We start from the raw sequence: 22,685 nt of genomic DNA on the forward strand, positions 1-22,685 counted from the left end.
TATTTATAAATAAAATTGTTAGCTGCTGAAAACAGATTTCTTTAGATTTCAAACCACCCTTCTCAATATATACAACTATATATAATATCAAAATCTGTTGTATCAATAATAAATATTAAATAAATGTAAAAATTCCAAAAACAAATTATTAAATTAGTTTCAGCATACATTTCTAATTAAATTAAATTTCGAGACTTAAATTATATAATTATTTTCTTTCATTAGAATGTCCAACGTAAAATAAAAAATAAGTAAATATTAATTCAATTCATCATTTAATTTTTTATAAAAAGTAAATGGTAAAAAAGTAAAATTGACACGACGTAGAATATCAGAATCAAATATATTCCACTTAAAGATCTATAAAATTCGAATTTTATTGATCCTTTAAAAGTGCAGTTTTTATTATTATTGGATACTCGACTCTTTTGATTGGGATCACTTTCATCCAAAATAGAGTCCACAGAATGTCCAAGATATTGGGGGATTCTATGTCATTTTTATGCCAAATAATAACGCCTATGAACGGTTAACAAGTTCAAAAAAAGAAAAGAAAAGGAAGATAAAGCTACCCCGAATCTGACTTATCCAAAAGTAGCAAAAGACGAATAAAAGCAGCCGATTGCATAATCAGTAGCAAGCGCTTCATATATTTATCACAAATATGGTCTATTCTGTAAGGTAAAATCTCCTATAAAGCGCAAATGGAGCAATTGTTCTCGCATTAAATCTCTGACTTTTGCTCTCTAATTGAAAGGATATCGCAGTTAAAAAAAAAAAAAAAAAGAAAAGAAAGAAAGAAAGTAGGCCATTGTTGGGGAAAGTCCGAACTGAGCTCATCAGGATGTGGGATAATAATCCACGTGCTTTCTTTTGGCCGGGAATGCATATCGCTCACGCCTTCGTTTGCGACGGAATTCGGATTCCTCTGACGAGTTTCGCTCTTATTCACACGCCGCTCCCGATAGCTGCGATTCCTCTCTCTCTCCTTCAGACGAATGAAATCGCTTGGACACGGAATGGCAAGAGATGAATAATGATTAGAAAAGGATGAGTGTTTCCCTTGAGCGGATCATTTCATCCAAAACTTTTCGTGCGTGCAATTTTTTTTTTCTTGCAAAAAATTCCGTTGCATCACCAACATTTAATGAAGACTATAAAATGAAGCACCAACTGTTGAGAGTTGAAGAGAAATTCAATACAAAATAATTATTCATTAAATTTTAAATGGATTGATTTTCTGAATTATGCTCGATTGCAAATGGCAAAGAATTTTACAAGCAACGAGGCTATTTTTCTTTTCCATATATTTTCGTATAACTGCACGTTACGATATGTTTTGTGTTTAACATCGTATTATAATGTAGAGAATCCATTACACATTTCAGATCTTTTTTTCTTAACCAGTTGATTCAAAAACAGATCTACATACAAAAATTAAGTTTAGCTTTCGATTTTTGTCACGGAAGCGTAACGTCCGTGATTTCACGTCTATTTTGCTGATTCATCGACAAATAATGGATGTCATTTTTAAATCGGCTCATCGGGAACATTTTGAGTGTTTTTGACCCATTTTAGCCTTTAGTTGAGATGTCTGAATGATCGGCCCCCATAGATGGTAACGTGGATACTGTGGTCAATTACAACTTAACAACCAAAGGCCAATGCCAATCCTCCCCTCCCATTTCTTTTAAAGATATCAGCCCTAATCCACGATAACTGAATCACCCTTGTAAAACAAGGATCCTCTTATTTATCTTTCATCCAAGTGACAACTTTTCATCCACGTTTTACTTACTATCCCCTCCTCCTTCTTGGCGACTTGCTAATAAATAAAAGAAAATTCGATTAGGAAAGTGTTTTTCAAATTGTAATGAAATGATTTTGTTCAAATTTATCCTCCTAATATTTTTGCTTTCAAAGAAGATTCTTTTAAAAAGTGACATGAAAGTATTTACAACTGAAATATTATTCGAGGCAACACCATTTGGATCAAGTGTTCCAGGAAATCTATAATGAAACGTGTGTTCAAGGGATTTTCAGGTTTTCCCTTGCGTTCTAAGAATTTCATTGTTTAGAAGTTAACTTTCCACTCAGTTTCGATTGAGATGTGAAAATATTAAGATGATCGGTTCTTAACAAGATTATACATCTAAATACAACTTCGTAGAAAAATACAGTCCTTAACAAGAAAAAGAAAAAACTCGAAATTTTCATAATTCAGAAAAGTATCCAATCATCAAAGGAATAAATTTGAAAAAAAAAATAACTGAAAAAATTTTAGTAGCAAAATATTTTATTTCTGTATCTTCTATTTTGTCTTTTGGTAATTTTTAGGAGATCGGAGAGAAAGAACATCTTGGAGATACAGATGCTTAAAATCATTGACTAAACATATGTACATTGTACATTACAGTGTATGTACATTGCTTATTTGTAATATCCTGATTGAAATGGTATTCTCTCTATAGACTTAGTTATATATAGCAAGAATATTATATAAATTATCGTTATAGATCTCGACACCCTTCTTCCTCGGTGGCATCCAGAAGTCTGCAGTCCTCCTTATCCCCGTTTCCTTTCCTCCATTCCTCCACCCCTTCACTAAAATGTTTTATACTGTGAGGGGAAGAAAGTTCTTGAACTCATCTCTATCGGGGTACGAATCCAACACCTACTCATCCAACATCTTGAGCATCCGTAAATAAGTTATGGAAATCTTATCGCTCTTACGTTTTGAACTATTATTACACTCACACTACTATGGGGTATATCTTATAAATTGTCAATAATTCAAAGCTATAAGTCGTCAACAAAGCGTCAAAGCTATAAGTCACTTATTGATAATCCTCTTTTCTTAAACAGTGTGGATTTGAATATTGCTTAGAATGAAATTTCCGCAAAAAAGTGATAAATGAATTTTATGGGTTTTAAAAATCCGCGGAATTTTTGTTCCTTGTTTAAATATAGCTTTTAAGTAATGATCACGGCCAAAATATGGCGGCTACCTTCCACATTTTTTGCAAATAATTTCACAATAATAATAAAAAATAACTACTTGTATGTGCCGTATTAACTTCCCTTATAATAGGTTAAGAACAAAATTACGATATGAAACTGTCATTTTATGTTCACATAACATTGAAGGAGATGTTTCAGATTCTGAAAAGTAAATTTTAATTTTCCCTTTCATTTTTTGCTAAAGTCTCCATTTATTATATAAATTAGATGAAATTTTTTTTAAAAAAATACTTGTTTTAGCTTACATCCGTTATACTCAGATAGTTAGTCTGGTCAATGAGTTTCAGTGCTAAGTTATTCATGTTCTGAAGTTAAACTTGAAAGCAACGTTTTCAAATAATTCAAAGAATTGAATGAGTTGTTTGAAGCATTTTTGAATGTCTGTTGTTCACTTCTAAGTGAGCGCAATGAACGAAAATCAACCTTATCGTCGCGATTTGTAAAAATTTGATTTAGCTTTCGTGTGAAATAAATCAAGCAGCATTTCTAAATTTTTTAAATAATTTCAGATTGTTGCTATAAACACAGAAAAGAGTGAAGTTTCTGCATCCATTATTCCGCATATATGAGAGGGTTCCGCTTCCATTATTCAAAGATGGTACCACCACCACCTGCATACCTTCTTAGGTCTCATGCACAAGACAGTGGCCGCAAATCTATGCAACAAGGTATACATATTTCAGTCATTCATTTCGGTTTCTATATATTATATAAAGTGTGACAGAGAAACAGAGGCATTTAAAAATTCCATTTGGCAGATATAAATTTATTTAGAGCAAATATGAAAAAAAAAAAAAAACGCACAATAAGTGCATACAATAAATGCAATGGTAAAAATGAGAATTCTAATCAATTTTCTTTTATTCTTGTATGTGTTTCCTCTTTTTCTCTTATCTTTCGCATCCGTTTATTAGCAATTAAATGTCATGAATAGAATGAATGAGATCGTTAAGCGAAAGATTAAAATGAATGCAAAGTGTGTGTTTTTATGAAAAGTTTCCCTGCAATGTGCATTTCTGCCCAATGATTGCTTCCGTCTCTTTTAATCGCGACTAAAACTATTACCAAAAAAAAAAAAAATGCTTTGTCTTCCATTAATGACCAACCCCATTTTCTTCTTCCTCGTAGAGCTTGCTATTTACAAGTTACCAAAATCCGCCACTTTATTTGAGATTCCTTTTTTAATGAAAGAATCTTTTTTTCAAAGAAAATTATTTGTTTTATTTTACAGCTACTGACAAAACAAAAGATACAGTGGATAAGATGAGAGACGAAAATGTCCAATCTAGAGGTAAGTTCCAATCCTGCATTGAACTTCTAAATATAATGGACAAAGATATTTGGATTAGATTTTTCAAGATATTTGGATTTTAATTCAAATAATAATTCAATAACAGGAATAGTATAATTCCTACTTGTAATAGAAATCATTTTGATGTTGCTTCTTGCAAAGACTAAAGAATAAATATGTTTTTACATAGATCGTTACTTCATTCCAATTTTTAAGTCTAAAATGTGATTTAATGTGTGATTCGTGCCTCTGGTGGTACAGAAGATTTATATTTTAACTATTATCTTTTCAATAAACTTTGTTGTTTGATAAAGATAGTTTGGTTTTAATTCTGACAGCTTAGCTATGTAAATGACTTCAATGTGAAAAAATCAAATACTCAATTTGATTTAATTTTGTACGTAATATTTAAACTCATTATCTACAATTTAACTCAGTCTTCTTTCAAAATATTAATCCATTCGGGATTTAATATGCAAAATAAAGTATTAAATTATTCAAGATTCATTAGATTAGATAGGTTTTTAAAATGCATTTTAATGAATGTGCTGAAAAAGTAGAGGATTTCCTTTTAATTTTAGTTACTTTCTACTTTTTTAGCTTTTAATTCTATGACATATAAATTTACGGACTCTAGAAATAATTTTTTTCCCAAAATCACTTTTAGGTTAATGCCACTAACATGTGATCTAAATTTATTTAAATGGATCGACATTAAATGAACCAATCAGTTAATTGCAATAAATTAATAATTAAATTCCGAAAATACTAAAATAATATTGAAATTGATAATACATAGGTGTACAGAATTTCAAATCTCTAATCCATCCGAAAATGATAGAAAGATTTAAAAAATTTCATTTTTACGAATTTGAAACAAATCAAATCAATAATGAATAAAAAATTGTTTAAACATAATGTCATAGTGTTTTAAAACTGACTAAAAAATTATATAAAATAATTTTTCCTGGTCCCATACAGACTGCCAATTTTAAAAATTCACAATCATAAATTTTCAGAATAATCCATATGTTGTTAGGAATCTGAATGGTGTTAGAAAAATTATTTTAAGTTTTTCAGTCGATTTGGAAAGTATTGTATATTAAAAATCTCTTTATTTAAATAACTGTTTTTTAGTCTTGTGTATGTGAAATTTTGCAAAAGATTTTAAACGAACTTCCCAATAAGCTACATCCAATGACAAAATTTATGCCGAACAAGCAAGAAAGCGAGTTAATATTGCATTGTTTGCCACTTTCTGAGTTATGTTTATGAGGTGTAAGTCTCTAGCTCAGCAAAAAACAATTTTTGGAATTATGTTTGCTTCTAAACAGGATAATTCAAAAACGCTTTGTGATAAATGGATAAAATTTGATAAGTGGGCCTAACACCCAAATTTGTAGATTTCTATCAAATTTTAAACAAAATCCGTTCAAAGGAAGTTTGATCGTCTATCTGCCCCAGTACAAGTGAAAGCTAGACGGATAAAACATGGCAAACAATTCAAGTATCTGAACTGTGGAACCGTATCAGATCTTGAACTAAATCCATCTACATTAACCGTTTGGTGGCTTGCTCATTCGCACGCACGTTCATGGGATTATTCAAAACTGCATCAACTTACATAAATGAAATTTGCTGTGTTATTTAAATTATAGTTCTGTATCGAATGCTGGTTTTGATCCATTGAAAGAAGGCCTCTAAGATGCTATTCGATTTTCTTCACTATACTACGAAGCATAAGATTCTGTGTGGGAATAAAATTCTGGACACTTGTGGAGTTCACGGTCATGACCAATCTCAAACAGTTTTATGTGGGAGGAAGGATACTTGAGAACATGCATGCGCGAAAGCTTTGGGAATACCACGCCCGCAGTTTTTATTTTATCGAAACCACCCTTTGTTTTCGGTTTGAGAAAAATACTTTCATTCTTTTGCTTTTGATTTTCCAAAGATGTCGAATCAATTCGGTATTCTCCTGAAAAAGGTAATGGGTACACCAACAAGCATCTAATTGAACATTTTATCCGCTCTGTATCTTGACTTTCTGCAAGACACACGATGCTTTCAACAAATAAATTAAATGGAGAATGTAGCGTCTGTTGACTTTTTTTCCTAAAGGTATAACCTTTGATAAAACTGAATTAATTGTCTAATCTGAAGTTTTTCATTGTTTGAATCTATATTACGACTAATCAAAATATTTTCGTTACTTATTCAATAAAAGAATAGAAACTTTTTTGTAAGTTTTCTCTTAAATGATTTTTTCAGAATCGTTATTTGGAACAGAGCTTGAGAAAGACTGTCAGACAAAAGAAACTGAACTATCAGAGTCAAATTCAGAAGCAAAAGTTGAAATACCAATGGAGCAGGAGAGTTCAGGTGAGATGGAAGCTTGCAGCTCTACTCCAAGCGAGTTCAACTCACCAGCAGCAGTTGAAAATCTTATCAAATTTCAGACTCCAGCTGGAAAGTCAAATGAGGTATGCAGCATATTTCTCATAATGTAGATTAATTTTAATGCATGTGATGAAAAAATACTTGAATTTATTTGTAAAGTCTTTAAAAAAGACGAGAATATGCGAGAATAATAAAAACTAATTATTAAAATAATCGCCTTTATCACCAGCAAATCTATAACTCACAAAATATTTTATTATAAATTGGATGTTTATTTATTTTTTAATTAATTTATTTTTAATGAAAATTTAAGGATCTTTCTGAGACAAATTCAGACATATCTAATTTTGACAAAATAAAAAATGGCGTTGTGCATGCACCAAATGATAATACGAAAACTGCACCGGCATAGATCGGATGGAAAGAAAGGGGGAAGACCAAGAACTGCTTGGAACCGTTTGGTTATACAGGAAATATTTTCTTTTGGATGGTCGAGTTGGGAGGCAGCACATCCCCAGGTTCGGTTGTTCTGACCTCATACACCAGCTTAATATAAACAGAAATGATGATTATGAAATTTTTAAATGTTTTCTTTGTAGATTAGATGGATGTACTAATAGGATTTACTGTATTGTATATGGAATGCAGCGAATGTTACATAATTATTAAATGTTTAAAATTTTCCACCCCAAGCTAAACTAATTGCTCTGTCTTTTAATAGAACAATGGGCAGTTTGTGATTTGCTGCTGATAACAAAAGACAAGAATATATAACTATATAGACGATAACATCTTTCAACGAATTGTTAAAGGAGGAGGGGGGGGATAAACACGTTTCCTGTTTCTTTCATATAAATCCAATCTTCATTTCTAAACTTAATCCCTAATACTTAAACATCCATCTTTAATCTGAAAATTACTAAACAGATAACTTAAGAATCACTAATTGGCGTTTCTTAAACTCAAATATATTTCATTAGGCAGTGGCAAATTAGTGACAAGCGTAATCGAAAGTTGAGAAATTTCTTCGAAAATTCTTGACAGTTTTATTCCTTTATAAATATACGGTAAACATGCATACCACGTAACAATGATTCTTTCTGAAATTTTAATTGTATGCATTTAATTTAAATTGAATTGAGATACATTATCTACCAATAAGTATTTGGACATTCATGCAAATAAGGATGTCTCCGGTCTTGATCTACGTCACGTCTTTTGTACTTAAATATCGTGTAGAAAACAGCACTGGTGTTAGTCGCATGAAAGATGCCACGAAATTCAGAGCTGTCTGACTTCGAGAAAGGCGTAAAGATCGGATATCACAGAAATGAGCGATCTTTAAAGGACATATCTACTGAGTTATTCCAAAATCGTCAACGGTTTTTGTGATTAAGAAGTGAAAGGTGAGTTGTGATTGTCGGAATGTGCATCATCTCGGCAGATCCATGAAACTAAGAGATAGATACCGATGAGAGATGTCCAAATAAATTTTTAAATACCGCACCAAACCGATGGCGCACATATTCCAGGAGTTCCAACAAACAACCGGGACTGTTGTTTCGATAAATATTATCCGCAAGGAATCACATTTGCTTGGTTCCCATGGTTATGCTGTTGCCCATAAGTTTTTGATTAAAAAATCTAACCTTGCTGCTCGATTCAGGTGATGGAAGGCACGTTGAAATCTGACCATAGAGGATTAGAAGCAAGTTCTCTGGAGTGATGAATCAAGGTTCAATCTCTATCCGTCGTATGGTAGAGTCTAGGTTAGGTGCGTGCATGAAGAACGCCTTTTGTTAGAATGCATTGTGCCTACAGTAAAGTTTGGTGGAGGTGCAATTATAGTCTTGGGATGTTTTTCATGACATTGATTGAGATCTTCGATCCCAGTTTATGGTAAGCCCAACGCCAACTGCAACTCCATTATTCTAGAAAGCAATGCGTTTCCTACGCTTTAGCGATTTTACAGGTTGGAGCATTGTAGGGAGCATCCAAGAGACAACGCCACTTGTCATGTTGCGAGATCCACCATGGATTGATATAAGGACAATGGGGTGAATTGACTGGACTGGCCTGTCCAGAGTCTACACTTGAATCCTATAGTGAACCTCTGGGACGAGTTGGATCGTCGAATTAAGGAATGCAACAACCGTCCAAAATCAAAGTAAGAACTTGCATCTCTTCTTCTAGCAGAGTGGAAGAAAACACCACAGTCTATCATCCAAATACTTGTGGAAAGCATGCTCGGTATGATTAAGGCTGTAACTGCCTCATGAGGAGGCTCTACTGACCGTTGAATAAGAATAAATTTTGTTTGTCTCATTTTCACAGGTGCCCAATTACTTATTGGTAGATAGTGTATGTCGAATTTCAATATTTAGAAATCAATAATTACTAGTCGAGATCTCCCTATTAAAAATCTTACAGAAATGTTTGCTTCATTTTAAGTACAAAGAATAGATGAATATTACAGCTTTTTACTTTTTAATTTCTCTATAAAATAAATGTATAAAATGTTTTTATAATTGGCTTTGGCTGTAATGTGTATTTTATTGTATGTGATCGTCCAATAGGCTCAAAATAAAAATTGAACTTTAAATATTTATTTTCAATTCTTAGAATTTCCATCTTTCTATGCTCAAAATTTGCTTATAATTTTTTTAAACTGTCTAAATTTAACTGGAAAGTTTATTTACCAAGTAAAATTCTAAATACTTCTACATTATTCTAGTGGTAAGCATACATATCGTTTATAGTTTCTTTGAATAGATTTGTAGTTTCCTTGTTTCTTACTATTTGTAATTTCCTTGAAGAGATATCATATTTAGCATCCTAATGTTGCTCCAATATCTCTTAAATAACTATAAGTAACTCTGGAAAACTTAGCAAAGTTTTGAAGTTTTCTTTTTTGAAAGTCAAGTTTATACGAATAACCCAACAATAGATATATTTTTAGATGTCCCAAAGTTATGCTTTATAAAAGAGTAGTTCTGTATTTATTTTCTAAATATGAGTAATATCTTAAGTAATTGAATTAAAAATTAATAATTTGAATAATTTGCTAACTTGTTCATTAAAATTTCTTATCATTTACTGAAAAATGTGCTATATTTTTAAAAAATAAGTTTATTTTGCGAGAATTCTCTTCTCCCGAAGAACTTCTAGCTAACACCTTATCCACCAAGTTTGCTACAACATGCAAAGCTTAGAAAAGATATAATGCTAGACAACCAAAGTGCTAACAAAGTAATACTAATTCAATTTTTATTTCACTACCGTAGCGTTCACATGTGAATTCACTAAGGAATTCTTCATAAAAAGTTCTGAAAAGTCTTCTACATATTTTTATCCTTCAGTTCTTTATAGTTATGTGAAAGTAATTCTATTAAAATTCATCAAAAATCGCACCAGGATACAAATACATGAGGGTGTCCCATAAGTTTCTTTTCTTTTCTAATATGAAATGAATACACAATATTTACTGCTTAAGATATTATTTATTTTGTTATATAAGAACCCTTTTGCTCTGTTACCTTCTTCCATCTCTCAGGAAGCCTCATTATGCCTTCTTTCCAAAATTGCTGTGTTTTAGACAAGAAATAACCCTCGAAGTGCGCTTTTATTTCGCTTATGGATTTAAAGCGCTTATCACGAAAGAATATTTTAAAGACCGAAAGAAGTAATAATCAGATGGAGCGAGATCTGCAGAGTATGAAGGATACTGTAAAACATCCCAATAAAACTGTAAGAGCTTCTCTCTTACGACTAATGCAATATTTGATCCCGCGTTGTCATGATGAAAAACAACGCCTCGTCGGTTCATTAATTCTGACTTTTTCTTTTATGCTATGGCAGTTTTCGATTGATCCAGTTGATGACAGTATTTCGTAGAATTTACTGTTTCGCCTTGGGGAAGGTTCTCTTAGAAAATTACACCTTTACAATCCATCCCACCAAATGGATAAAAGAACTTTTTGGAGGTGTTGTCCCGGCTTAGGATGTAGTTGAGCTCTGGTACGACTGAAACCGATGACATAGATGGCTAATAGATAAACCAGCATGTTTACACAAGCAGAGCCAGATAAGGCCATTCATAGCGCGATGAGAAAGAAACTTTCTGGACATCCTAATATTAACTATTAAATCCACCGAAGATATTTCTAACTCACTCGGGTAAGATGTTTTAAATCAAAATTCATTTATAAAACATTTCAAATTCATTTTAAAGATTCCATCTTTTAACTCATCCCAATGCGTTTTTTTTTCATTGTATAAAATAATAATTATACATATTATTCTTATATTTATTAAAATGAAATTTGGGCAAATATTCTTGTATTAAAAACTATATGAATATTTAATAAATAAATATGTATATTTATATTTTTGCAGATAATGGATAAAGAAAAAAATCCTGAAGAAGAGATAATAAGTTGTCCCAAGTGTGGCCAGATATTTGAAAGGCGCACTCAATTGACGGAACATCTCAAGACTTATAGTACAGACCAAGCAACATGTCCGATTTGTAACAAAGTGCTGAATTCATCGAACTCGAGAGACAGGCACTTACTTACTCATTCGAAAGAAAGGCCTTATCCATGTAGTCTTTGTCCACTGACTTTTACTACAAATGGCAACATGCATAGACATTATAAGAAGCACTTTCTCAAAGGAGAAGATGAGGATTTTGAGGAGGAAACTCCTGAATTTCTATCCACTATGAGCAATGAGAAAGAAATGTATCGCCGAAAGAATTATTTTAAATCTTTAGGATTGCGCAGAAAATCCTCCATTTTGCAATCAAAAGTAAATAAAGGAAAGTTTGTAAAGCTTCCGGAAAAGAGAAAAAGGCCAATTATTTGCGAGGAAGGCAAAATTGCTAAGATCCCTCGAGTTACAACACAAACAAATGGCAATGTACGGAGGAAAAAAGCGAAAAAGAACATTGATATTGGAAGTAGTAACACAAGCAGAAGCTCTGTTCAATTCAACTCTGATTGCTTGCCTAATAGTGCCCCAACTGATGTTCAAGATTTGGCCGGTATAACTGACATCATTTCAAATGTCCAGCCGAAAATAGCTGCAGAAAATCAGACAGAAATAGATGTATCTTCAGCAGAACAAATTATAAAACACAGTTTGCAACAATCATATTCCTGTCAAAACTGTAAATATACAGCTAAAGATAAAAATAGCCTAAAGAGGCACAGTCAAATACATAAAAGAAATGGAAAATTCCAATGTGGATTCTGTAGCTTGACTTTCACTAATAAAGCTAACGGACAGAGACACGTAAGAGATAAACATGGTCTTCAGGACCGTGAATCCATTTCTGAACGACTTGTATTTTTAAAAGAAAATACTAATTCTTCAGATGACGAAACATTCACTTGCAAATACTGTCCTAGTGTTTTTGATAACGAACAGGCTTTGCAGCACCATTTACGCTCCAACGAATGTAAAATGAAACCATACTTCTGTGCAATTTGTGACATTGGTTCGTCAACGAAAAATAATTGTTTTCGACACATAGAAAATAAACACCCAGAAATATTCACCAATGAAATGACATCAGAAGAAAAAAACAGAGTAAAAGAACTAAATATGAGACAAACAATTTATATTTCGCCTCACCAAGATGAGGACAACAAATCTAAAGAAATCGAGGCTGCAGAGGGTCTTTGCCGTCTTTCAGAGAATCGTCAGGACGGCACCTTTATGGAGGCTGTTTGTATAGCAGAAGAGTTGTATGATCTTTCTTGTAGCAGAATGGCGGATGTACAAGTTCCGTCAATGGCTACAGAAAGACATCCTCCAATGGCTGCAGGAAAAAATTTGACGATGGCAGATGGATCAAGTTCTTCGACGACAGCTGAATGTAGTTCAATTGAAGAAGACCCTTTGCTAACATTTGAAACATTTTCGTCGTTGGTGACTGAGAGAGATTTGGCGATGTTATCAAGAAAACCTTCAACGGTAAAAAAAATCAATGAGTTTCTCGAAGATAAACCTTTAGATCTTAGTTTAAATCCCTTAGACCTTTCACTTAAAAGTTTCAAGGCATCCGATTCTCCAGATTTGCTTGAGAGTAATTTGGATTCATCACATGCCAATGAAAGCCAAATGGTTGTTTCTGAAACGCATGGTCTTTCCCAGTCAGCTCGAAATTTCAGTAAAAGCAACAATAATTTTCAAAAACAAAAGAATGCTCTACCTAAACAGAACAGTAAGCATTTTAGATGCAGATATTGCGAAAAAACTTTCTCAACAAATTCAAACTTACAGCGTCATTTAGCAAATCTGCATAAGCAATCATCTATAATTCATTTAGAACCCTCTCATAATCCAATCAGAAGAGATCTTTTAAGGGAATTCTCAATTAATTCATCTGTTAAGCATTATGGTGACAGTCATATTAAAAATTCAAGAAGTAGTCTCTTGACTAATAGCAAGTCCTATGCATCATATGATCGGGGTAATGGTAGTGACACTGAAAATGATTTAGCAAGCATTCCTTCAATTCAGTCAACGGTGAATCAAGTAATTCAAATTACCCATCCATGCACATCAACAGTATATTCATTTATTTCCCATATTAATAGGAAATTGTCTTCTTCTGATTTGCAGAGCATTGATTCTTCGTTTCCCTCATGGAATCAAAGGAAAAAGCAACCACGGGTCGTGCCTCGATCACCAACAGAAACGGCGTGCAGTCCTATCAGTGTATCCCAAAGAGTCGCCACTGCTTCAATGGATCGCCTCATTGATGATGGATCCGTTAGTGGAAGTCCTGCACCAAATCCTGGAAATAATTTATCAGCTGGTGATATGTCTAAATCATTTCAAGACCACAATTTCAACGCAAGACTAGTCGAAACAGCAGAATCTTCCAAAGACACAGATCTGATATGTCGTTATTGTTCTTCGCAGTTTTCAAGCAATGAGCATGTGAAAAGCCACATAAAAGAGTTGCATTACCTTGAACACAACAACACTTTGGAAGTGCCTGATGAAAAAGTTCGCTGGAAGAAGGAACGAGTTTCGAAACTGAGACAATAATACTCATTAAATTTGAACACATTTTCATGTTTTTGGACAATGATATTTATAGCATTGAGTGATTCAGAAGTCCTGTGAAATTTTGAAACTCAATGATTCATAAATGAATGAAGGTAGAAAAGCGCCGTTTGCTCAAAAAGAATGGAAAAGAATCAGGATTTTTTTTTGTCTTAAAAAGAGTTTATTAATAGCAGCATTTATATTTCAAACTACCATATAGTTCTATAGCTTTAGTATCAATTAAGATTCTATTTATAAAAACAACTTACAAATATTCGGTAATTCAGATATCAGAGAAGGAAAGACCATTTCTGCTGTTACGAGGAACACAACAGAAATATTACTTCATTCTATGAGAAAATTCTGTACTACGTGACGTAATACTCTGGCAGCTATGGACCTTCTGGTGGTTTGAATAGTAATAAATAAATTATGGTTTTGTAGCAAAAAATTCCAGTTTCATTTCCAAACCTTTTTTTATGCAAAAGGCATCCTTTTATCTTCATTTATCAGCGAATTGATATTTATTTACGATTTTTCCATACTTCTAATTACCTTTGCATTAGTTATGTAGCCTTCCTCAATTCGTCATTTATGAAATCAAAAGTTTCTTTTTTTTTTTAACTTACTCCAGAACTACAAATTGATATCAAATTTTTGCTTGAAACACCTAGTTACGATATGTCATTTAAAATCTCAGATATTCAATTGAACGACAATGCTAGAATTGGTTATCAACAAGTATTCTTATCTATGCATATAATAATTTGCACATATGGTAAATGCACATTTCCACAATGTGCAAATATGTTAATATTTATCTATAAAATAGTAACCCTCAAGGTGAAGGTTCATTGAAAATGACATTCAGTAATGTCTCATCTGTTAATTAAGGATATAAAAAAAAATCTTTTTTTGTTGAAAATTGGCTTTTATTTTTCTGAGTATGATATATGCATTATTTATTTGCATAAATATTCAGGATTATATCAAAGACTGTTGGAGATGTAAAATGGGTAAATGAGTAAAACTTATGACAACATAGATTGAGATAGACAAACTATGACTATGAGACTGACAAACATGGAAGTTTTAAGAATATTTATACAAACATCTTTTGTTTAAAATGTTATACTTTCTAAGGGTTTTTTTTTCCATTTTCGAAGTTTTATATTCAAGAAGCACATCCATGTCTTAGCTAAAAGAATAAATAAAATCATTTTTGTGAATTATTATGAGAAATTTTTTCTACCTTCCACGTGTAGCACGTCCCAAAAATTATTTTCCGGAAAAGGAAAAGCAGCTCACCTAAATTTAGATTGTTTGCATTTTTTTTAATTAATAAATAAGAAATTTATTTTAGGCAAAGTGTATATAATTTTTGTACAGAAATTGCAGGTCTTACATCATCCATACAATCAGTTTGTAAGTTAACATTTTCACAATCAATACACTACAGTTAGGAAATCCGTCGCACTTGTGGCATCTTGTCGTAACTGCATCCAACTTCAAGTTACTGTTTGTATTTTCTTTCATATAGCTCATTTTTACATTTTCGGATTAAACTGGAAATGGACAGAAATTATGTATATAATATACATACTATTTCATTAAACGTTTAATATTACATATATATTTTATCAAATATATCTAGTCATCTTTTGATGTGAACGTCCTTTGTTGTATTAAAAAACTAAATTGATATATGGTTGGTAAATGTGACTAATTCGGTGACTATACATAATTACTCGTGAATATTGAGGACCACCACTAGCAAAAGGTGATAAAGTATTGAATATTTATCCAATTTACCGATTAGTTTATAAAATCCCCAACTTGTAATGGGAAATGTAATAAATTCGGATTATTTTGGGGAGTAGCGAGGTATTCATTCCAAAGAAAAATGAATATTTTAAATAACACTAAAAATTTCGTTATTAAGAATGAGAAGAACGTCATGGTGGCTATTAAAACTTACAATGATATTTCAATTTAAAAAATTAAAATGGCGCTTTTGTACTTCACTTTCATTAGATATCTTAGAATGCATATATGAGGTAATAAATTATAATCATAATAAAGTAATAAATTATAATGAAACTTAAATTATATAATACATGTCGTAAAAGGCATTGAAAAATACAAAATGAGCAATAAAAGGATGAACTCTTATTACATTCCCTATTACGGGCTGGAAATTTTACAAACTAACCGGAAAATTGGATAAATATTCAATAATTTATCGTATTTACCAAGTTCAGTGGTAAGTACGAATAATGGGAGATAATTCTACTTTTTCACTAATTTATTACATTTACCGTATTATATGGCGAAGGGAATGAACCTATTTCTCTGCATTTTGCTTTACTAAGACAAATTCAGCTGTTAAAAAACGATTATAATAAATGAATCAGAAATTTATTTGCAATGATATGTTCTTGTGACTATAAATGTGACTGCGTAATTATGATCTCAGTTCCATGTAATCAGGAATGTTTTTGTGTATTTTTTTTTGCTGGGAATTCGACTGTAAAAAAGGCATTTTGTTGTATATTTAAAACATTTGTGAAATTTCTTCATTGTGATCATTCTGACTTTATGTAATTGCCTATATGTCCTCATGTTTATGTAACCAAAAATTTTCATTATTAAAATGTAAAAAGACATTCTTTTGCCATTTTTTAAAAATTTAAATCAGTGAATTTCAATTCGCTAGTCAAGTTTGTATGCTTGCTATATGCAATACTTAATTAATATTTCGAATGATGAAAAAGGCGATTAGATTATTTTTTTATAAACTGAAGATATTAATCTTTTATACAAACTAAATTCAATTAGGATTGAACTGTCGATGAGAATACTTCAACAATATTATTTCTAAATTTAAGAAAAAGTTTAAAAGATTTCCAAAATTTAAAACGGGGGGGGGAGGTTCTTACAATTCGCAGGAAAATGGAATCTAAGCTCACTTGAAAATGCGGAGTTTACAGATAAGTATTAAGCATTCGGTTAAGCCCTTTAGAAAAAAAAGGCCTTTCTCTAGTTTCTTACCCCACTTTTTTCTTACGAAAAAGAAGGGGACACTTAAAATGAGTTCATGCTATTAGTTTAAATATCAAAGTTTGCTATCCATACTAATTTTTTAACAGTTAACAAACAAAGAATGACGAATATGTCATTATTAATTTATTGAAATAAAAGAAACTAACAACTGCGGAATCATTGTAAAATTTCTTTTTTGATTTTTGCAAAAAATGTTATGATGTTAATTAATTTCTGATAATGTCAACTGTAATTACAATTTGAATGCGTATTGTAGTGGTGTAACTAGATAGTTTGCACTCCTCATAGGTAATGGTTTAGATGGAGTCATCTCATAATATTACATTTTTACCATTAATTAAAAAAATATTTAATTTTTTTCATTTGCTTAATCTATTATAATAATTGATTTTGTAGAATCTTATAATTTAAATGAAATAAAGACATAGTTCAATATTTATTTACATTTTAATAGCATTCTACAGCTCATTTAAAATTAGATATTTCGAGCACTCATATCAGAGAGAACATCTTCAGAATTTAGCATTCAGAGGATAAGACAATAGTAGTGTCACTGGCAGTATGAGATAATAATACCTTAAGTCAGCGTCTCATAAGCACAGTGAACCCAAAGCATTTGACAGTTCTGTAGTCCTATATTTGTGCACTGTTTTGCTAAAAATTTAATAATTTTCTCTTTTCAATGCATTTAAATTATACACTGTATTTCGGTAAAGCATATTCCGAATTCAAGATTTTATGGCGTAAAAATCAGATGTGGGCATGCAACGCTAAACACATGGAAAGGAAAAGAAGATATTTATTTACCTTAGAATTAAAAATGACATCACAATTTCCATTAAAAGAGAATAATCAGACTTGCAATAACATCGTAATAAGTAAAGTCAAAGACAGGAAACAATTTTCTAGTAATGTTTATCACTTGCACTGGAGAAACGTATCCCACGTCAAAATGTTTTTGTCACAAAATCGCCAACGACGTGTTGTACACGTCGGCAGACAATTTATCACAGCAGTAAAACTGAAGTTCGTGACCCATGTTCGCCAGAGCACAATTTTAAGGCGAAAATTAATCCATTAAATCTTTTTCCGATTTCTGTTGAGTTATCAGAGGCTTTGTGTGGCCTCGCTGCGAATTACAGTGAACTGTTTTGGAATGCGCACCTGGGAATCTTCTATCACTGCAGGTGGTTAAAGGATGAGTGAGTCGAAATTCACAAAAGCTAAAGAATTGATTAATTAAAGCACAATGACTGAAAATAATTCCAGTATCAGTCGGTAAGAAAAAATAAAATAATTTTTTATTTGACATCAGTTTCGAGAAAAAAATTATTTTCCAATTAAATTTCAATTATAATTTAAACACCAGATATGATTTTAAAATTGTATATATATATATATATATATATTCATAAATCTATCTAAAAGTCAAAAAGAAGGAACTATTATAGCAAATTTCTCAAAAAATTTTTATGTTGCCATTAAAGTATTGAATAATTTGTTCTGATTAAATGATTTTACTTCGAAAGTTTTATTTTGTAAAAATGGAATTTTGTAATCGATTTTTCGCTCCTTCATGTCTTGTAGTTCTGATACTTTGTGCAGTTATTAGTTCCTGGTGGCAATAAAATATTTTAATGATTTTGCAGTATTTAATTATCATAGGTCTTCCATGTTTTTGCAACTCTAATTAATATATTAATTTAGCTAAAAGCTTATTTCACAGAGGTGGTGCCATCTAGAAATTTATTTGGGAAATACTAATTTTTTCATTCCATGAATTAAGATTTATACATTTGAACAAAAAGTAGAAAATAATAATTAAAAAAATAGAAATGCTGCAAGCACCGTTTAATTTGTGTCATAAATAAGAAATAATATTTTTATCTGAAATCAAGCAATATTATAAAGTAATTGAGACGTAATGTGCTCATAGAAAAGAAACCTCTGGATGTTTGTTTTAATTCAAAATAAATTTTAGATATGATTAATATTTTAATTAGAATATTTCTTTCTTTTGACATTCACATTTTGAATAAAGAATAATTTAAGAATGTTATAAAAAGATAAGAAACAATAAAAAAATGCTTTTAGATTAAGAATATTACTCGTTCAAACTGGAATATGTTAAACGTATTGATTATGCGCAAATTAGAATATTTATTCTGAGAAATTTAGAATATTAGTAGAAAAATTTCTCCACAATGAAATTTTACAAACCAAATAAGAATAAGGATGAATAATGACAAAAAAAAGAAAAAAAAGAAAGAACACATCAGTTTTGTTATAGCTATTTTCATGTGGTGTTATCAGCGAGTTGTGTTCTCTTCTCTTAAGTGTTATTCAATTTTTTAAAGCCAATATGAATATGTATATATGTAAACACAATATATTCTTGAAGCAGTTTCGTGGCCGAAGAAAGAGAAGACAGTTTGAATTTTTAACTTCGCTTTATTCCATCCCGGGTCACATAATTTATATACAAGCAAGAAGCGACGAGATACGTAAATCTACATCACAACACAAGAGCGAAATGACAAAAGAGAGACAGAAATCTTGTATCGATGATTATATAGCATGAAATTCCAATAGGGATTTTTTTACATGTGTCGATTTAGGTAAGGGGGAAATAGGTATCTTTTAAAAGAATTTGTTTCGGTTGAATGATTTTCATCCCTTCGCTCGGAGCGTGTGAAAATGCTGATTAAAGCAGTTTTACAGAGCTCGGGTTGAATTCATTAAATAAAAGAGGTGAAAATGGATCAGGAAATAAGGGCACCTTTTAGAATTAAAATATGGGTTAAATTAAGATAGGTAATTAAATAAGTTTAAATTAGATTTTAAAATATCAGTATATATATATATAATCAACAATTTGGTGTAAAAGGAAAAATACTAAAAGTGTAAGAGATAGAAAATAATAGGAGAAAATATGCTGCCACAATGAATATTACAAGAAAAAAATTCCTCTACATTCATCATACAATATTTTAAAAGTATTACAAATATACAATATTTCTTTCTGCGCCTCTTATTTTTGAGATATTTATTTTGATCTAGAGACTTTTGAATAAAAATAATATTTTTCTTTTTTAATTTGCTGCTAAAGATGTTATTCGAGACATATAATATGTATTATTTTTCAATCGATTTGTTAAATGGACTACTTCAATTAGTCTTTAAATAAAATGACGTGTTCCACAGAATTCGAAATTTCAATTTTTTTTTTTTTAATTATTATTTAACCTGTACCTAATCCTTTCCAACACTCCAATTTAGTGCAATATGCTTTATTACTACTTTTTTAAATACAAAAGTGACGAAGAAATATGTAATAATTTTAAATCTCAATCAGAACAATCAGTAAAATGAATATCAATAGAAACGAATTAAGTAAATAGAATGATAACTCGTAAGAGGTAAGAGACTTGCAATAACGGGTTCGAAGTTTATAAACTTTCTATAACTCCATATCTGTATGATATTTTTGTTATATGAGTTGGATTTTCTCTTTGTAATAAGGAAATTAATTTAATGGATTTATTATGGCTATAATTAGTTATCAATAATACTTATTAATTATAATAATGCCTATAATATTTTTTATAAATTTATAGTTAATAATATTTAATGATAATTTTAATAGTATTTATTAATATATTTATTAATTCAATGTCGTTATTGAATATATTTCCTGTTGGTATAAAATTGTTTATAAATTTTAGGAATAATCAAATTTCTGAAACTTTATGTTTACAAACACATCATAACAGAAAAGCTTTTCATAAACTTTCCATAGAAAAAAAAAAAAAAAAAAAAAAAAAAAAAACTTTTTTTTTTGTTGCCATATTTAGTTTTTCAATCCCTTTACGATTTAAGGATTTCGAATTCCTATAAAAATTTTAATGTAATTTGATATGTATAAACATAGCTAAGTATTAAGGTTATTTGTCTTAAATTGTAATCAAACAAATTGAAAAAGAAATTGAGATATCTAAAATGATCGTTTAACTATCTCTATTAATAATAAAGATTAATTTGTGTGAATCTATGTGCACTGGCGTACCACAGGTCAGACCATTTGACCTGGAGCTGCCAAACTTCACACATATGTACTTTAGAGGATAGAAATGCGCATCTCTGGACGAATTTAAAAAAAAAATTGCTACAGTCTTAATTATTTAAGAATTGAGCAGAACTTTGGCATTTGTATGTGGTAATTTTCACAAAAATCATCGTAAAATTCAGAAATAAGTGATTTTAGTTATACTAATTTTTGGCAGCATGTTTCTTTTTTCCCTTCTTAGTTTTAATTGATTTAAAAACGATTTTAAGCATAATTTACAACAATTTATTTTATGGTTGAATTAAAATAGTTTTTTATGTTGATATAGATGTTTCATTCTTGCTTTTTTTTTTCAATGATGTTGACCACTACATGGATATTTAATTTATTTTTCCATGATGAATAAGTTTTAGTGTAAGACATCCCTTTGATAAAATTTTTGAAATTTTGTTGTATTTATAAATAAGGTTTCCCATCAGAATCAAGCAATAGTAAAATTTTGAAATTCACCCACTTTTAAACACTATTGCTCTTTCATGTGATATATTTGGATGTATAAAAGTATGGATAAAATTTAGAGAAATGTACAACATATTAACAGACCGTGTAAAGAATCTAAAAATAATATGAGCTGTGCATTTATCAAAACTAGAATTTTTAAACTGCATTATTGAGAAAGCCATTAAGAAAAAATTCACAAAATATTAGAATAAATAAAATATTAAAATAATATTTTGAGTAGCTATTAATCTCAGCGAACCTATTGCTCGCCAAAGGTGGCTAATATATAAATGAAGCATTTTTTTATTCGTAAATATTTCTGATAATTTAATTGCTTTAAATATAGATATCATATTTTTAAATTTTTTAAATTATCCAAAATAAAAATATTATTAGAGATTTTGTTCATGTTCTTTATGGGGTGTCGGTTATTTATGCCATTCTTCCGGTGCCGAGAACACGGGGAACGGAAGACAGGGACTAGGGACATGAAACTTTATCAATAAAAGAAAACTCTAAATTCAATCAAGAATTGCAACTTTCTTACAAATTTTATCACGGTTGCCGTAAGGCAGTTCTTTTTGAGTATTTGTATGTATAAAATATAAAGAATTTCTAATTTCTGCTGGAAAAATTTTTTAAAAGGTCTTTCTTTTTTCTTTATATGTTTATTCTTATTAATACTGATTATTTCGATTTTCTCCCGTAATCATTTAGCTTATATATTACATAAGTTAAAAGATTATAATAAGCTACAATTTTTGTCACTCTCAGTTTTTTTTAACAATTTTTCACGAATTCTACATTTTACTATTTTTTATTATCACTATATTTTAGAGAAATGTAATAATTGTTAAATACAGTTAAAATCAATTGTAAATGCAATTTTGAATATTTTTCTTTAATGCATTTCTGAAATTATTATGCAACCACTTCAAATAAAAATACTTTCTTCAAAATAAAAGGCATTTTTTAAATGAATTTTCCATTAACTTAAGAGTTATTAAAATTATTTTTCTGTATATGTAAGAGGACAAAATTATGTAAAATCCTTTCATTTCCCCAATTAGGAAATGAAAAAATTAGATATACATGAAAATTTTAAAATGATCTTATATATTTAATATATTTATAATATTTTTTTATATTAATCATCTATAATTAATTGTTTAAAAAATGCAGAAAACCTTTTGCGTTAAAGTGACAAGGCACTATTTACATTTAAAATTTATTTCAAAGTATACAACTTTTTTGTGGAAAAAAAAAGTAAATTAACTTAAA

General features: G+C 30.3%; 1 protein-coding gene across 7 annotated transcripts in view; it reads left to right on the plus strand.

Annotated features, from left to right (window-relative positions):
* The window catches only part of LOC129963765 (zinc finger protein 236-like), a 53,673-nt gene extending 37,235 nt beyond the window's left edge, over nt 1–16,438 (plus strand). For 6 of the 7 annotated variants that reach the window (XM_056078306.1, XM_056078308.1, XM_056078305.1 and 3 more), the window contains 4 exons: nt 3,531–3,689; nt 4,253–4,312; nt 6,584–6,795; nt 11,108–16,438. In XM_056078306.1, the coding sequence (XP_055934281.1) occupies nt 3,587–3,689; nt 4,253–4,312; nt 6,584–6,795; nt 11,108–13,774 (3,042 nt within the window). In that variant the 5' untranslated portion in view covers nt 3,531–3,586 and the 3' untranslated portion in view covers nt 13,775–16,438. The remainder of the gene's footprint in view (nt 1–3,530; nt 3,690–4,252; nt 4,313–6,583; nt 6,796–11,107) is intronic. The other variant, XM_056078312.1, reaches the window with a different exon arrangement.
* Nucleotides 16,439–22,685: the final 6,247 nt, after the last annotated feature.

Source organism: Argiope bruennichi, chromosome 3 (assembly GCF_947563725.1).
Source record: "Argiope bruennichi chromosome 3, qqArgBrue1.1, whole genome shotgun sequence".
NCBI lineage: Eukaryota > Metazoa > Arthropoda > Arachnida > Araneae > Araneidae > Argiope > Argiope bruennichi.